This window comes from Nyctereutes procyonoides, unplaced genomic scaffold (assembly GCF_905146905.1).
Source record: "Nyctereutes procyonoides isolate TBG_1078 unplaced genomic scaffold, NYPRO_anot_genome, whole genome shotgun sequence".
NCBI lineage: Eukaryota > Metazoa > Chordata > Mammalia > Carnivora > Canidae > Nyctereutes > Nyctereutes procyonoides.
In genome coordinates, this window is record NW_026575131.1 from 42,927,080 (window position 1) to 42,943,801 (window position 16,722).

The 16,722-nt window shown below is 50.6% G+C and overlaps 2 protein-coding genes and 1 non-coding gene across 3 annotated transcripts in view; 1 reads left to right on the forward strand and 2 right to left on the reverse strand.

The window, feature by feature from the left end:
- The window catches only part of SACM1L (SAC1 like phosphatidylinositide phosphatase), a 59,906-nt gene extending 59,571 nt beyond the window's left edge, over positions 1-335 (reverse strand). The window contains exon 1 of the mRNA XM_055343580.1: positions 202-335. Within this exon, the coding sequence (XP_055199555.1) occupies positions 202-233 (32 nt within the window). The 5' untranslated portion in view covers positions 234-335. The remainder of the gene's footprint in view (positions 1-201) is intronic.
- Positions 336-588: 253 nt separating this feature from the next.
- Positions 589-661, forward strand: TRNAR-ACG (transfer RNA arginine (anticodon ACG)). Its single transcript has one exon. It is a non-coding gene; the product is annotated as a tRNA-Arg (tRNA).
- Positions 662-9,800: 9,139 nt separating this feature from the next.
- Positions 9,801-16,722, reverse strand: part of LIMD1 (LIM domain containing 1) — a 66,499-nt gene continuing 59,577 nt past the window's right edge. The window contains exons 5-8 of the mRNA XM_055344455.1: positions 12,687-12,817; positions 11,823-11,874; positions 11,281-11,349; positions 9,801-10,036 (exon numbers count right to left, since the gene is read on the reverse strand). Coding sequence (XP_055200430.1) covers positions 9,899-10,036; positions 11,281-11,349; positions 11,823-11,874; positions 12,687-12,817 — 390 coding nt within the window. The 3' untranslated portion in view covers positions 9,801-9,898. The remainder of the gene's footprint in view (positions 10,037-11,280; positions 11,350-11,822; positions 11,875-12,686; positions 12,818-16,722) is intronic.

Sequence of the window (16,722 nt, forward strand, 5' to 3'; positions counted from 1 at the left end):
GCCCGGGGCCACTCCGGAGGGCCTCGGCGCCGCCGCCCCTACCAGCTCCGGGAGCGCAGGGCGGGGACCTCGCGCCCGGCCCGACAGCCCCGGGACCCCGGAGCCCCCCCCCTCGCCCGAGGCCGGCGGCCCGCACCTGCCGCCCCGCCCGCCCGCCCGCCGCCCCCTCCGCTCAACGGCCTCCGGCCCGCGGGGACTCACAGCTTCAGCCGCTCGTAGGTCGTCGCCGCCATCGTGCACCACTAGCTCCTTCTTCCTCTTTCCGGCCGCCGCGCTCGACCGATCGCCCCGCTCGGCGGCCGCAGCGCCCGGCTCGCCCCACCTCCCCCCTCGCCCCGCCCCCGCCGGCCCCCCGAGCGGACGGGAGGCGGCCGCGGCCAAACTTAGTGCTCGCGCGGAGCGCGCCCAAGCAGCCGCGAGACGCGCGGATTGGAGCGCGCGGAAGAGCGCCGTGACGTTGCGGCCGCGGATTGGCGGAGCGCCTTGGGGCCGCTGTGCGCGGGCGGCGCCGCAGGCCGTGGCGCAGCGGGGAGCGCTGGGCGCCGCGTCACGGGTGATGTATGTCGCAGCCAGGGCCGGGCCAGTGCGGGGCCAGTGGCGCAATGGATAACGCGTCTGACTACGGATCAGAAGATTCTAGGTTCGACTCCTGGCTGGCTCGGGGTGCGCTTTTTGCCCCCGCTGGGCTTGATGTTACGGGGTCTCCCCGGGAAGGATTCTAACTAGAGTGTGAAGGGCTGGAAGTCTCGAATTTTACCGCCACTTCCCCCGAAATGCCATCTTCGGAGTCGTGCGAGGTGGTTTGTCGATTGCAGGAGCCTGGAGTCCCTGCAAGTCCCTTCTTCCAGGAAGACCCCCCTGAAAAGGGGGCCGGGGGTCCACCACCTGGTGACCCCGAGGCGCGGGCCCGGCTGAGCCGCGGGCCCCCTGCCCCGGGGGCTGAGAGTCCCGTAAAGACGGGAAGAGCGGCGCAGCACGTTTCCCGGCACGGCGTGCGCTGCAGGGGTGCGGGCCTCGCAGCCCGTGCTCGGAGGGGGCTCGGCGTGCAAAGGCCCGCTGGTCCCCAGGCCCCCCGGGAAGCCTTAAAACGTGCATGTGTCTACAGTGCGGTCACCCCCAGGGCATCTGGCATATTCGATTATGAATGGCTCAGAGACCCGAGAAGTCTCCAAACCTCTGCGGAGAAAAGCGGACTCGAACCCACTTTGAAAGTTGGCCTGGCCAAGCCATGGGACATCGGACATCCATCAGGTCATCTCTCCAAAGGACTTTTTTTTCTTCCTCCTGAGAAAATTATACACAATTTGTGAAATACAGAAAACTATTTGGAATAAAAATGTGAATTCCCATCCCAAGATCATTATTACTATTAATGATTCTTTTTTTCCTTTTAGATATTTTTGCTTCCACGCTTTTTAATAGGAATATACCTGCTCACGGAATTTTCCAAATTTGGGGTTGTACTAGAAAGGTCTTTGTGTTCCCATATTGTCCCTTTCACCCTCTCTCTGAGATTTAAGGACATTGAATAAATATACTTTGAAGCTACCGCAGCCAAGAACTAGATCATTTTTAGCATTACCTTCTTTGGGGGAATTTGGGTTGTTGTCAGCTTAACACTTTTAAAGATAATGCTGTGTTGAATTATTCCTGATGTGCCTTATAAATTTCTAGATGTGGAATGATCAAATGGACACTTTTGAGACTTGGAACATATTTCAGATGCCCTCCAGAAAACTAAAACCAACAATTCCATTAACAGCATCTGTTTTCTTTTTTTAAGATTTTATTTATTCATGAGAGACAGAGAGAGGCAAAGACAGGCAGAGGGAGAAGCGGGCTCCATATAGGGAGCCTGACATGGGGCTCTATCTCCGGTCTCCAGGATCATGTCCTGGGCCGAAGTCAGCACTAAACCACTGAGTCACCCGGGCTGCCCAACAGCATCTGTTTTCTTGCTTGCTAACCAACACTGAGTATCATAGGTTACATTACAATTTCTTAGCAATTTTCAAAAAAAAACCCACAACTTCCTTTTACATATATGATTCAATGTATCTATAGTCTCTTGATATATGTATAATATTCAATTTTTCTTAGATTTATTAGAATACATAAAGGATATTGATTCTTTGGCTATCAAACAAATCACAGTCTTCTGGTGTATCATTTACCTTTTCCTTATGGTATTTTTGAACCTAAAGTAGTTTTCACTACTATATATTCAAATTTAGCAATGTTTTACTTTATGTTTTTTTCTATGGCATATGTGATCTTTTCACATTTTTGTGTGTTTGTATTTTTCCCATTTAGTCCATCTGTTGTTTATTTTTTGGTTCTCTCAGTGGAAAGATCAATTGAGTCTAACAGTCTGTCTGTCACTCTTGTTGAGCAATTAAGAGCTCTAAACTCTATGTTTGGGGATCCCTGGGTGGTGCAGTGGTTTGGCGCCTGCCTTTGGCCCAGGGCTCGATCCTGGAGACCCGGGATCGAATCCCACATCGGGCTCCCGGTGCATGGAGCCTGCTTCTCCCTCTCCCTCTGCCTCTCTCTGTCTCTCTGTGACTATCATAAATAAATAAAAAATTAAAAAAAAATGAACTCTATGTTTGGACTCATTCAATCAATCCTACAACAATCCTATAAGGCAAGTTTAGTTAACCCCATTTTTACATCAGGAACTAAATTTGCTTAAGGTTATTGAGCAATTAGGCGGTGGAGCCTGGGTTAGAACCTGGGTATGGGGGCACCTGGGTGGCTCAATGGCTGAGCGTCTGTCTTTGGCTCAGGGCGTGATCCCTGGGTGTAGGGATCAAGTCCCGCACCAGGCTCCCCATGGGGAGCCTGCTTCTCCCTCTAACTATATTTCTGCCTCTCTCTGTGTGTGTCTCTCATGAACAAATAAATAAAATCTTAAAAAAAAAAGAAGAAGAACTTGGGTCTGGGCTCTTGACCTCAAAGCCATCCTGGCCTTGAGCTTGCTGTGCACAAGAGGGTGGACCGCATGAGTGGACTCAGGGTCATTCCCTATCTGGGCATGAATGACAATCACGTGTGCACCTCAGCCTTCAATCAGAAGATCTTATCTTTAAATCCTGATGATCCTTCAGCTCATCAGCTGTGAGCTCTTGGACATTTCCTCATCTTTAATAAAATGGGGATAGGAGTTGCAGCCTATCTCTTAAGGCTTTAAGAAAAGAATGCTTCCAGCTGAACAGCCACCGCCCTGCGGAGAGCTCCTCCCTGGACTCTAAACATATTCACCACAGAAAAAAGAGACACAGAGGTTGAACTTTCTTTGCCAGCTGTGTAATACAAGCCAAGGCCTTTATGAACACTCTATGAAAATGGAAACTAATCCAGGCAGAGACAGCCATTCTTCTGGGGTTTTAAAATGCCTAACAAACCAAAATCGGATCTAAGGAGAACAATGTTCAGGATAAGAAATCAGGCAAGGATAAGTGATAAAAATTGACATCTTTAGCCAAGTTTTTCCTATAGTGAAATTATATTACCTATGTAAATACAAATATAATTTTTTACAAAATCTGCCAAGGGGCCTCCCATGGAAGCAATCCAAGCTGCAGATGAGGTTTGTTGGTACCATCTCTGCTGCTCACTTTTAGGTCCATGCTCCTCTAGGGGAGTGTGGCTCCCAAATGTAGCTCTTACATACTTTGGATCCATTATGTCACATCTGCCTTCCTGCCAAGTCTCCAAATTAGGTGCATTTCCTCACTTCTCTATTACCAGCCTGCTGTAGGCCAGGTCTCACAGCCACCTGTCCTTGAAGGCTTGGATCAATTGTATATCAGGTGTATAACCGAGGGACGGGAGTACCTTAGGTAACCAGGGCTTCTCCCAAAAGTTCTACACCTCAGCAGTCACGCACCTGGAACCTGCTCCTGGACCAGAACACTGGCTTATTCCCCCCACCCCAAAGTATGGCCTATTCTGGTTTGTTTTTACAGGTCCAAATCACTTTCATATATGAAGCACTTCTGTTTTCTTTTCTTTTCTTTCTTTTTTTTTTTTTTTAGATTTTTATTGATCTATTCATGAGAGAGAGAGAGAGGCAGAGACAGGCAGAGGGAGAAGCAGGCTCCCTGCAGGGAGCCCAATGTGGGACTCATCCTCAGTCTCCAGGATCACGCCCTGGGCCAAAGGCCATGCTAAACCGCTGAGCCATCCGGGCTGCCCAGGCCGCCTCTGTTTTCAATCCAAGGAAAATGCAAGCCCCACCTTTAGCCATGCTTGAAGAAAATGCACCTAATGATCCCAGGATAGTCTCCCATTCCACCTACAAAGTTTGTTGGACTCTGTAGTAAACTGAGTAATACCCTCCCACCAAGATGTCCATGGCCTAATCCCCCAGAACCTACGAATAGCTATTCCTACAAAGTAGAAGAGATTTTGCAGCTATGATTAGTTAAGGGTCTCCAGATGAGATGGGGATTATCCTAGCCCACATGGGTGTGCCCAGTGTAATCTCACAGGTTCTCATAAGAAAGAAGCAGGAGGGGGAGAAAGAGGGGAAGTGGGATAACAAACTTCAAAGACAGAGCCACAAGCAAAGGAGTGTGGGTGACATCTAGAAGCTGAAAAAAAGGACAAGGGCTAGATTCTCCCCTAGCATCTCCACAAGGAACTTGGCTCTGCTGACACCTTGATTGGAGCCCCATGAGGCCTATTTCTCTAGAACTGTAGGATGAAGAATCTGTTAAGCCACTAATTTGGTTATTTGTCCCAGGAGCAATAAGAAACCAATAGAGATGCCAGCAGAGAGCAGTGACAGGCCCCTCTTCCCCCTCACAATGAGTGTTTCAAGCTAGGTGGCTCTCATGAAGGAGTCCACTGAAGGACACTATTGCCCCCAGCAGCCAGAGTGGTGGAACCACTCCCTCTGGGTGAGTGCCTGGGATGGGATCGCGGCTTGGTTTACTGGGTACTGAATATTCAGAGAGTTACTTCACCCTTCTGTGACTCAGTGGTCCAGAAAATAAAAGATTATTAAGAATATGATCCTTAGAATAGTACCTAGTACACGGTGAGCACACAATAAATGTCAGCTGTCACTGTTGTTACTGCTTTAATCATGGAACCTAAAACCAAGCCAGATTTCCACACTGCTTCAGCCCCAAATGGCCCAAAGGCCTGTGCCGGCTAGCATCCACTGCTGACTGTGCCATCTCCTCCCAGCTCCAGGGCCAAGGATCTCACATGGATAGCCTGAAACTGGCCGTGATGGCAAGATTTACACCATAGAAACCAGCCAAAAAAAACAAAACAAAAACAAAAAACAGCCAACAGCACAGCACAAATCAGGGCCTAACCCCCACCTCCCACCCTAAAGCTGGGGTACCAGCACACCTGGGTCCAGGCCACCTTTCCCCCTTTTTGCTTATAGCATCAGGGTCACAGGCAAACGGCAGCCCACATTTGTAAAATCAGTATACGTGCTCTCATCATGTAAAAAGAGGTTTTATTTTCCAGTAAGACACCACTCCTGTCAATACCCTGGCTCTCAGCTTTCCCGTGTCCCTAGTACATCAGACCTGGCAGCCACAAGAGCTAACCCGAAGCCTGAACCAGCTCACGTACTGAGCAGTGGAAGGCAAGTCCCTGGACCACGGCACCCTTGCCCCCAGGAATTCCAAGCACACACTCAGCGCCTCCCTCTGCAAGGCCTGCCTTCCTGTGCGTGCTGGCCTCAAACCCAGAGGGCCACTCACCTCTGGGATTCTTTGATCGGAGCCTCACTAAAAAAAAAAAAACAACATACACAAAAGGAGACAAAGCGATCACCACTACAGCACCATGACCCTGTGTCTCAATATTTAGGACCCAGGTGAAGAAACTGCTGATTCTTGGAAGAGGATTCTCCAAGGGTCGTTCACATTCTTGCACATCGTGTGAGCTAGACTGCCTCAGTTCCAGACTCTCTTCTGGGATGCTGGCTGTAGTGAAGGGTGTTGGGTGGCAGACACAGGCAGACACAGTGTCTCTCTCTGGAGCAACACTCAGGCAGGCTTACCGGTCAGTGTAAAACTGAGGTTCCCTAAACTCAGGTGTCTTGTAATGCAGCCCATGCAGCCCAGCTGCATGCGGGCCACCGCCTGGCCCTCTTCTTGGGAGCCCTCGTGGGATGAAGGCTCAGGGATTCAGTCACTCATGGCTGGTGCTACATTTACCTTTCCTCTGTCTCTGGCCTAAGAGTCTCATAACTTCCACCACGATCCATGAACCCACAGCATGTTACCCTATTAGCTGGGCAAGGGGGCTAAAATCTTGGACCTTTTGTAGTTTTGATGCCCATGTGTTCCCTTAAGGATCCATAACTCTAAAAGGCGGCCAAATCCAGTTAGCAAAAAGCACTGTCTGCTTACTTCCACACACCCCAAAGAAAACCCAGTGAGCATCATTGTGTCGGAGAACACTTTAATCGTCTACAAATTGATGCAGTTTATTGGCATGATATGTCGAATAATTTGATAGTAATGGTACAATTTTGAATAATTTCATAGTAACAATATTTTGAGTAATTTGACAGTAACAGTACAATTTTGAATAATTTTTATAGGAAAAGAGGAGATCTCAGAGGGAAGTAATTTCCCTGCACGGTGAAATTTTCATACGTCATACGGGAATTTCCTACGTCTGTCTAGTTCCGGCTCGGAACGACAGCTAACGTGTTTTACTCACTTTCTTCTATTGCTTTTTAAGACTCATTTCAAATAACCTGGAAATGAGAATGGATTCCTGGCACAGAGGACACTATAAAGAACTCGGGTTTCCTGGCAGACAGAGGTGGAACAAGTGGGGGTGTCCAGCCAACACGGCCGGTCTGGAGTCAAGTCCCGCACACGTGGTTGGCGGCAGCACCTCCGTGGCCCCGGCCCAAAGAGGTTCTGTCTCGGGCACTGACCACAGAGGAACGAAGTCCCGCTGCCATGTACGGGCGGTGACGCAGACAGGGCCCAACGCCCTTCCACGGTGAGAGATGAACACACCACTCTTTGCCCAGCGCCGGGTAGGACAGTAACATTAGAGAGAAGAGCCGGCCAAACCAGGCTACTGGCTTTCCCAGACCCTGGCAGCTGTTGCACGGCCTTCGCTGGGGGAAGGAAAAAACGAATGGCAAAACGGGGTGGGGGAGAGGGCTGGGGGCTGGCTTTGGGGTCTGCGATCGGACCGAAATTCTTGTTTATCTAAAGGCCAAGAGCTATCTAGGGAACTCAGGAAGGGCTATCCGCTCTACTTTTAAAAACAGACATACCCACCTGGGTGTACCCGGTGCTTGTGTTTTCTTTCTAGGTGCCTATAAATACAACCCCATTATAATTCTGTTTGGCTAACAGCTTACAGAATGTTTAAGATGCCACGCAGGTGAACGTCTCCTCAGGGCTTTTAGCGCAAGAGCCTGAGAAGCAAAACTCGCGTGAGATGCCTACCCGTGCTCTCTCCAGGATGCTGAAACAACACGCACTCGCCGCTCCGATTTCTAGGGCTTCTAGAAACTCTCCTATGGTTCTTTCCCCAACACCGTATCGGCAGATATCCAAATCACCTCCATCAAAGCCACTTAAAACATTTCATTTCAAAAATTAATCACAGATTTTTCTAACTAATTAGCTACCCAATTTGCAAATAAGTCCCTGCTTCTGACGGTTGCTCTCAGGCAATTTTCTTCACTTTTGCTGGACTTGCAAGTGGAGTCAAGGGGTCAGCAAGGCCAGGAATGTTCCTAGGTTGGCCAAGACAAGATGTATTGGCTGGCTTCACACGCCCACCAGTCTTGCCAGAGCCGAGCTGACAACTCTATGGGAAGAGGGGGGGTTCAGCCCCAGGGTTCACTTCCCCAGCCCCATGCATCATCCACAGGCTCCTGGAGGCTCAACCTGTGCAATGGAATCGATGGACCGAAGTGACATCTGGCCATCTAACAGAACGAACTTAAGAAAAACAGGAGACAACTCATGGTGCCAATTCTGTGCTTCTTATAGCAGTGGCTACCAGATGAAGCAAAACAGGGCCTCGAGCTGGAGCCGGGCCCCACCGAAAAGGCTGCTAGTCCCAAGTGCCTTGGGCTCTGCGGATCGCCTTCCATGGCCCCTGCTGCCCTGGGTGTGAGGTGAGGAGGCGGGGAGCGGATGCCAACATGATGCCCCCGGACCCGGCTAGCAGCCATGAGCTGGCCCCTGCCTCCTGTGACAAGACGTAGGCCAGTGGGCAAGTGGGCAAATGTCAGCCAACCTTCTTTTTTATTTTCTTTACACCATCTTTTCACTGAAATACCAGGAATTCGGACGTCTGGCCTCAGGAGGGTGACACACAGGGCAAGCTATGCTTCCTGAGTACGCAGGTGGCCTTGATATCTTGCCAGCATGTGGCCCTCCCTTTGCCCTCGCCAGCGACCCTGGGGAACCAGCATGATGAAATGCAGCAGGGCAATAATGCCCATGTTTGATCTGATCTGCAGACAGCTGACCTTACGTTCGGGTTACAGGGACCTGAGCCACTGGAGTCTGGCCCACGTGGAGGCAGAGGCTCGTCACACACCAGCATGTGAGTTCAGTGTGATGGCCAAATGCCTTCTAATCTGCGTAGCTCATATCCGTGAGGTATTTTGTGTGTGTGGAAGACCAAAAGTGGAGGCAAAAAGTTAAAAAAGAAGAAACAACAGACAAGAGCAGTGTACCTTATACCGCTTTCTTCACACGTCACGCCTGTGCCAAGAACTGGGTGAGGGAGAGACGTGGGGGATGAACACACTGATCTGTCCTGAGGCACCCACTCCTATGCTGCTTAGAGATCTCGCACACACATGCACGCATGCGCGCGCGCACACACACACACACACACACACACACATTCCCCATGTGTAAGGGGCTAGCTCTCAGCATGTGGGCAGGATGGCCCAAAGCCCACTGATAAAGAAGCTGAAACAGGCATGGAGAGGTCCCCCACCATGTGGGATCCTGAGACCTGCCTTTGTGGGAGCAACTCTGAAGTCACAGACTCTCGAGAGCTCCAGAGGGAAACAGTGCAAACCGGTGGGCAAAGGAGGCCTGGTGCCTGCACCAACACCTCGTCCCAAAGCACACTTGGCTAGAACACAGCAAATCTCCTTCGGGCTCCCAGCTGCCTTTAAGGAAGGGAGGATTTGCAGGGGCACCCAAAACACTGTCAGTGTACATCACAACAAAACCCCGTCTGGCTCATGTATTCCAAAACCTGGCTCTGGTTTACCCACTAAATTCTTCCTAAGATGCAGAGCACATGTCAGAGCTTCCCTCTTGTCATAACGCAATGAAAATTTGCAGCTATTCTACAGACGAAAGGAGTCTCTGGGGTGGAAGTCTTAAATAATGCTCTGTGTGTGTGTGCGTGTGTGCATGTGTGTGTGTGGTGTGTGTCTGGGTGCAGTGTTAAATCATGTCATGGACGTGTACGGGGTGGGGTAGTGTTTGGGTGCAGGTATTTTCCCAAGGGAGAGGAAAGGGCTGACTGTACTGGCAGCTGAGATCTCTCTGCAGAGGATATTGTGAAACATGCTCAGTGCAAACCTTCCCCCCTGAAGCCTGGACTATTCCCAGAGGGGCTGCAGGGTGCGTGCGGTTGCACTGCTGCAATGCCCTGTCACCTGCCACACACTGCTGGAGCGTCTTCCTGAGTAATGTGATGAAGGCGTGGCGGTGGAGGAAGGCACTTGGCAAATACACATACCAGACAGGTAGGGCTCACCTCCCTGGTGAAAGGAAAGGCACCCCAGGTGTATGCAGAAACCCACCCCCCCCGCCCCACCTCCACCCCAGGGGCCACAGGAGCCAACAGGCAGATGTCTTGCTTTGCTGCCCTGGCTTCTCTTCTGCCGCGTGAGGTGTGCAAGAGGCTCCGGCTAGAAGCGGTGCTGGTGAAGAGCTGCAGATGAGGGGCTTTTCTCCAGTCTCTTGACATGGCAGGAGTGACAGAACAGGTGGTCTTCCAGGGGGTAGCAGCGGTGACCATCTTCGTCATTGAGCTCCAGACCGCAGTCCTGGGGAGGAGGCAAACAGACCAGAACACAAGGGATTGCAAGACTGACCCAGAGGCCGACGTCCTGGGGACCAGCAGAGGGTGCTGCGTGATTCTCTGGGGGCAGCAAATGCCAGTGCAGAAGGGGGCAGTCCTGCCAAGTGAAGGGGTGACTTGTCCCTATGGAGCACTTGAGACAGGGCTGGTCGGAAGGGAGATGGGACCTCAGCGTATACACACATGGCACTGCCAAGACTTAGGGCAAAAAAGGAATGTAAGAGGCCTCGTGAGAAATGCCTCATACCGACTGCATATGGATACCACACTTTGGACATACCAGTTGAATAAAATAGTAGAAGAATGAATCCCATCCATTTCCTTTTTCTAATGTGGCTACTAGAAAACAAAATGACACCTGTGACTTGAACCTGTGGCTCTCAGGTTTCTATGGGACAGCACCACACTGAATGCATAGAGAGGACTATCCTGAGCAAATGGCCCCATCCCCTTTCTCTCCGGTGCCTGGGGTGCCACTGGCAAGGGCTCCCACTTAGATCTTCCATGCTGGCAGTGAGCTCCAGCCTCCCACCCTGACCCCCATGCCCTCTCCCACCCACCGTGTCACAAAAGAAGAAATCTACTCTCCCTCCATGGGTGAATCCACCTGATTCTGGCTGAAACTCCATGGGCACTTAAAGTGTGTGCACCCTTCATGTGGGCCGGTGAGGGGCCCTGCCTGAGAGTCACAGGGCCCCTGGGGCTCCTTCAGCCCGGGTGTGATACAAGGTAAGAGAGGGGGTAGATGGGCCCCCACCCACCTTCACACCAACCAGCGGCGTGCTTATTTCCGAGGAGGGGCTGGTTTCTGATGATTTCCAGGGCTCAGCTCAGGAAGGGGCTCTTGGTGGATAGAATGGCCTATAAACTGGACGGGAGGGCGTCTGCTCCCCAAATCACAAAGCTGCCTGACAATGGAGCATGTGAAACCCACAGTCCCCAAGAACCTCCCATCTGCAGCTTCATGAAGACAACTGCCATGGTTTCAGGACTTGGTAGTTCACAGACGTAGAGAAAACAGTAATGACCTTTAGGTCCCAAACATCTGCATGTCCTCCAACCTTCCCCACAAGTCAGGCTTCACCCCTGGACCTGGAGGGCAGCCCTTGACCACACCGTCCTGACCATCTCAGGCCCCAGTCAACCTGGGATCCTCTTCTCTGGCACTTTTTAAACAGGCTTAAGGCATCTGGGCAGGGAGGGGCCTACCTCGCAATGGTAGCACTCCACGTGGTAGTCTCTGTCCATGGACACGACACGGATGGTCTCATCTGAGCCCTGGATGGAGCAAAAGTAAGAACGAGAGCCCAGCTGGGGGACCCACTAGGTTCCGCATGCTGTGGTAGGGGATTCTGAGGTAGCAAGTGGGTGGCCTCAGGAGAGCATAAATCCATAGTGAGGTCCCCCACTGGAGAGAGGACATCTTTAACTGAGAAGAGAGGAAATAGGAGGGACAGCCGTCCTACTTTCTGGAATGTCAGGGTCAACACTGAAGAAACCACCTATGTGGAGAGTGATTTTTCTAAAAAATAATGAATGAAAGGCAAATAGGGCACACGAGGGGCACTGGGCTGGGGAGACCAGCCAATGAGAGAGGGGCTTCTTGGTGAGGACACTATTAATGTCAGAGGGGGCATTTTAGAAGGATTGTTTTCAAAGGTGTAAGGACGGGACACAGATCTTGTCGATGATCCTGGGGAGATATTCATGTCATAGAAGACACCAAGAACAGGTCTGAAAAAGTATCTTACCTCAGGTGGAAGGATGGGAAGCCCGCAAGCTGCACACTTGGGAGCCAGCACCCTGCCGGGAGAAGAGGCAGTAGAATGTGTATTGTCTTGTTCCTGGGAGGCAAGTCCTGAAGCCGATACGGAGCCTTCCTCACGGCTGGTCTCCTGCCCATCACTCTTCACCTGAACCGCCCACCCCCAGCCCTTGTATCAAGATAGCCTGGCTCATTCCCTGGGAGGTGTTTAGTAGCACCAAGCCTACCTGGACCCTCTTACTCTACTAGGCATAAAGATTACCTTGTTTCTTTCCCTTATGGTGCCCAGCATGGACAGGCCCAGGCACGCCAAGGTGGTGGCACTCAGCACTGAGTCGCTGCCATGTGAGGCTGAGTAAAGCTGGAGACACCAGCTTGACAGATGCCTCTTGAGGCCTCACCAGGAATCTGAGTCTAGGGATTTGGGTTCTGATTTTTCAGTAAACATGATCCTATAACCAGTTCCTGTCTGCACTGGCATCAGTGGACCTCCCGTGGCCCCTGCTACACCCCTCCCTTTTCAAAGATTTTATTTATTTATTCATGAGAGACACAGAAAGAGAGGCAGAGACATAGGCAGAGGAAGAAGCAGGCTCCCCGTGGGAAGCCTGATGTGGGACTTAATTCCAGGACCCCAGGACCATGACCTGAGCCAAAGGCAGTTGCTCAACCACTGAGTCACCCACACATCCCAACCCCTGCTACACCCTTAAAACCACTAAGCCTTTGCTGGACTGTGGCCTAAGGGTACAAGCAGCCCAAGGATGCCCCTCAGCAGGTGTCCACCCTTCACACAGTGAGATCAACGTGGCTCGCACCTGCAGCCCTTCTGCGCCCCATCCCTCCTTACTTGTGGTAATCTCGGACACAGTAGATCTTGTTCTCAGAGTCCACGGTGAAGGGCACCCCGTCCAAACACTCGTTGCAGATGACACAGCGAAAGCAGCCGGGGTGGTAGGACTTCCCAAGGGCCTGTAGGATCTGGGGCAGAAAAGAAGAAGCCGGGACTCAGCGGGGACCACAGGGACGGGCTGGACGGTGGGAAGGAGAGGAACATGTCAGGCCGAGGGACCCTAGGTGTGATCACACCACATGATGCATACTCGTCTGAGTTGCACTTGGACCAGCATCAAGAGATCACAGGGAAGGAAAGGCAAATCTGGGTGAATGTACAACAGGAGGGAGCCAAACAGGATCCTTCTCCTCTACATAACCCTCCAAAGGAGAATACAGAAGGTTCTTTTGCAGTTCTTTGCCAGAAATGATGCGAAGCAGGCAGGGCCACACAAGGCTCCGTCCCAGATTTAGGAAGCAGCCCATCCATGAAGGATTAAAGTTAATTCCACATGGAAATGGCAGAGCTCAGAAAACCTCTTAACTTCTGCCTCCCAAGAGCCCCTCCAAAGCAGCTTTCACTCTGCAGCGTGATAATCCAGAAGCTGTGACTCAACCACTCACTATCTCAAAGCCAAGCCTAAGCAAAGCCTCTTTGTTGGTGTTCTGTTTTTTGTTTTTTTTTTTTTTAGATTTATTTATTTACTAGAGAGAGAGAGAGAACATGTGTGTGCACAGGGGGAAGGGCACAGGGAGAAAATCCCCAAGCAGACTCCCTGCCTAGCGTGGAGCCTGACACAGGGCTGGATCCCAGAACCCCGAGATCACAACCTGAGCAGAAATCAGGAGTCGACGCTTAACCAACTGAGCCACACAGGTGCCCTGCTGCTGATTTTTTAAAATACAGTGTAGAGAAAGTCCCACAAACCTTCCTCTGAATGTCATTTGATCAGGTTATGATGCCTGGAAAGGTAAGAAGCCGGGACAGAGCTAAGACAGGGAGGGTAGGAGGGAAAAGAGATGCAAAGAATGTCCTTGGGGATGTCAGCGAGTGGCCAAATCACCTCCCTTCAGAACTGTGTCCCTCCTGCCCCCTTGCTAGGTGACATCAAACAGTTTTCCTTTTAAGGCAGCTCATCCCAAAGTGTGGTCCCTGGACCTGCAGCATGAGCATCACCTGGGAACTTGTTATAAATGTACATCCTCAGGCCCCGATCTCCAGAATCGGAAGAGCTAGGGTCAGGCCCAGCAGTTGGTGTTTTCATAAAATGATTCCAATGCAAGCTAAAATGGAAAAACCACTGGTTTGAGTTTGTGTTGATGCACGTGACACTTGCAGGAAGGGTGCGCACCTTCCAGAGATCGAGGCTTGCTTCTCCCCCGCCAAGGCCAACGCCACACTTCACACGGTGTAGCCTCCGAGGCAAGCTGGCAACTTCGAGTGCTCTCCCAGCTTCCTCATTCCCTCTGGTGTGTCACTAACCCCTGAGGCCCCTCTCCATCTGCAATAAGCTGCCAAAATAGGAAGAACAACTGGCCAGGCTTCCAAAGTCCACCTGGCAATCTGTACCTTGGAATGCATTTCGCTCTCTGGCTAATGCCATCTTGGCAGAAGAGACCTTTAAATTAACTTCACCCACAACGAGCCTGAAGCATGGCAGGACACAGATGCCATTTTGCTGCATTTTGACTTGCTGTGATGATTCTTTTTAATGTGGGGGGAAATGTCCACTTTCAACATGCAAGCTCAGAGTATTCTCCTCTACTAACTGGGGAGGCGGAGGGGGGCACAATTTACATAAGGAATTGGACAACTGGTTGTTTCTCTTGGAGGACCAAGAATGGCATCTGCAGGCATGCTTTTTCTTGCGTTACAAAAATTCTTGGCAGCAGTTAAGGGTTCTTTTTTTAAAAGTAGGTGTCACTACCGGACAGACATTTGCTAAAAGTTCTCAAGTCCTAGAGAAGACTTGCCAGGACCCAGGTTCAACTTTGCACTATCCTTGTGTGGAAGAGGTGGCCTCCAAAGCTTCATTCCTTCCCTTCCTGCATGCAAGGCTGGTCCTCACTTCAAGAAGTGGAGGAGAGCCCCTCCTTACTGCCCTGCCGCGTATTGAGACTGGCCTTGTGATGTTTGTGATCAACAGAATGGGGAAGAAATGATGTTGAGAGATTTCGAGTCAAGGACTTAAGAAGCCTGGCAGCTCTCCTTCCTCATTTGCTGTTAGAAGTCCAACCTAGATGACTGGATGAGATCAGTGGCCACAGGGAGAGAGGCCTGGAGGGCAGAGCCCATCTCGGGGTGCTTAAATGGGACATCAGCTGAACACCATTGAATAAGTGACCCTAGCCAATGCCACACGGAGCAGAACAATCATCCCGCTGAGCCCTATTGGAGTTCTGTGGATCGTGATAAACGAGCTGTGTTAAACTATGACCTCTTGGGGTGGTTCATCATGTAGCAACAGGTAACTGAAATACCCTGAGGCCCAAAGAAGCCTGATGACACCCAGAAATAAAAATAGGGTATAATCACCTTCATAGATTTGGATACTGTTGACTTCAAATGTGGTGGGTTTGCCAGAAGGACTCTAAAATTGAGGACAAATTCCACCAAAGAAACAGATCCCTGTGGAGTCTGGCTGGCATTTGTGGAAGGTAGGAATAAGGGTGTGTGGCTCCCTGCCTCCTCTGGGGGAATGGGTGGATGGCCATGCTTCCAGGGAGGCTTGGCTACTAATGAGGACTCAGCCCTCACAGGGCTAAGCTCTGCCGTGGTATGTTCAAGACTGGACAACAGCAAGTTGTCCTCGTGAACAGGGCAGGCTCCGGTTCACTGCTGTTTTATACATATTAGCACGAAACCAACAAAAATGAGTGTTTCTGTCCAGCAACATGCCAAAGATATTCACAACAGCTTTATTCATAAATAGCCTCAAACTGGAAGCCACCCAAATCCCCACTGGCAGAACAACAGATTTGCAAACTGCTGTATCCATACAATGGAATTCTACTTAGCAATGAAAATAAATGAACTACTACCACAGGATACAACATGGATGAACCTAAAAACATTTTCTAGGGACGCCTGGGTGGCTCAGTTGATTAAGCGTCCGACTCTTGATTTCTGCTCAGGTCATGATCTCAGGGTCGTGGGATCGAGCCCCGCTCTGGGCTCCACACTGGGCATGGAGCCTGCTTAAGTTCTCTCTCTCCTCCTCCCACTGGCCCTGCCCCATCCCCCCAAAATGGTTTTTGCTATTGTTTGTTTAAGTGAGAAAAGGCAGACCAATAGAGCTCAGAACAGAGGGCACCTTTGGAGGAGGGGTTCTGGACTGGAAGGAAGACAAGAAGGAAGTTTCTGAGGTGTGGGATGTGGGAAACATCCACACTTTGACCAGGTGTGGTTCCATAGGTATGTGCATATGCAAAACTTCATTCACCTGTGCACTTAAGATGTACACACACCCTTTCTTTACTCTAGTTGTTTCTCAATAAAAAGGTAAAAGAAAAAAATACCAATGATTAGCAATTCCCTTCTCCAGAATAGTTAATGTGTCAGCTTAGAGGGGATTTACCGCTTTCCAACTAAAGGAATGTTGTATGATACTTTTCCTTGATCAGTATATTAAAGAAATTCTAAAAGCCTGATATCCAATGGTGAACAGTTTGATCCCTGAGATACACTAAGTATTCTGTATTTGTTAACCTCACAACCTTACCCTATAAGGAGGCCAGGAAAGAAAAACTGTCCCCAGTGAAGAGATAAAGATACTGAGGCCCAAGACAAGCTCAGAGAGCCAGTGAGTGAAAGTGGCTGAGTGAGGAACAGAATGTATAAAACTTGCTTCTTGTTCTGCTCTCTCAGAACTAACAACAGGCCCCCAAAACTCATCTCAGGAACAGAAAGAGCCAGGAAGAACATGGGGCAAGCAACTGTGTTTATCCAGCTTTCTGTACCCAACTCCAAGGCAGATGAAGTTTGGCATTTGGCATCTCACCTAGGACATCACAAGGACCACAGGAAATCAGAGGGAGGCCAGTATGATCCA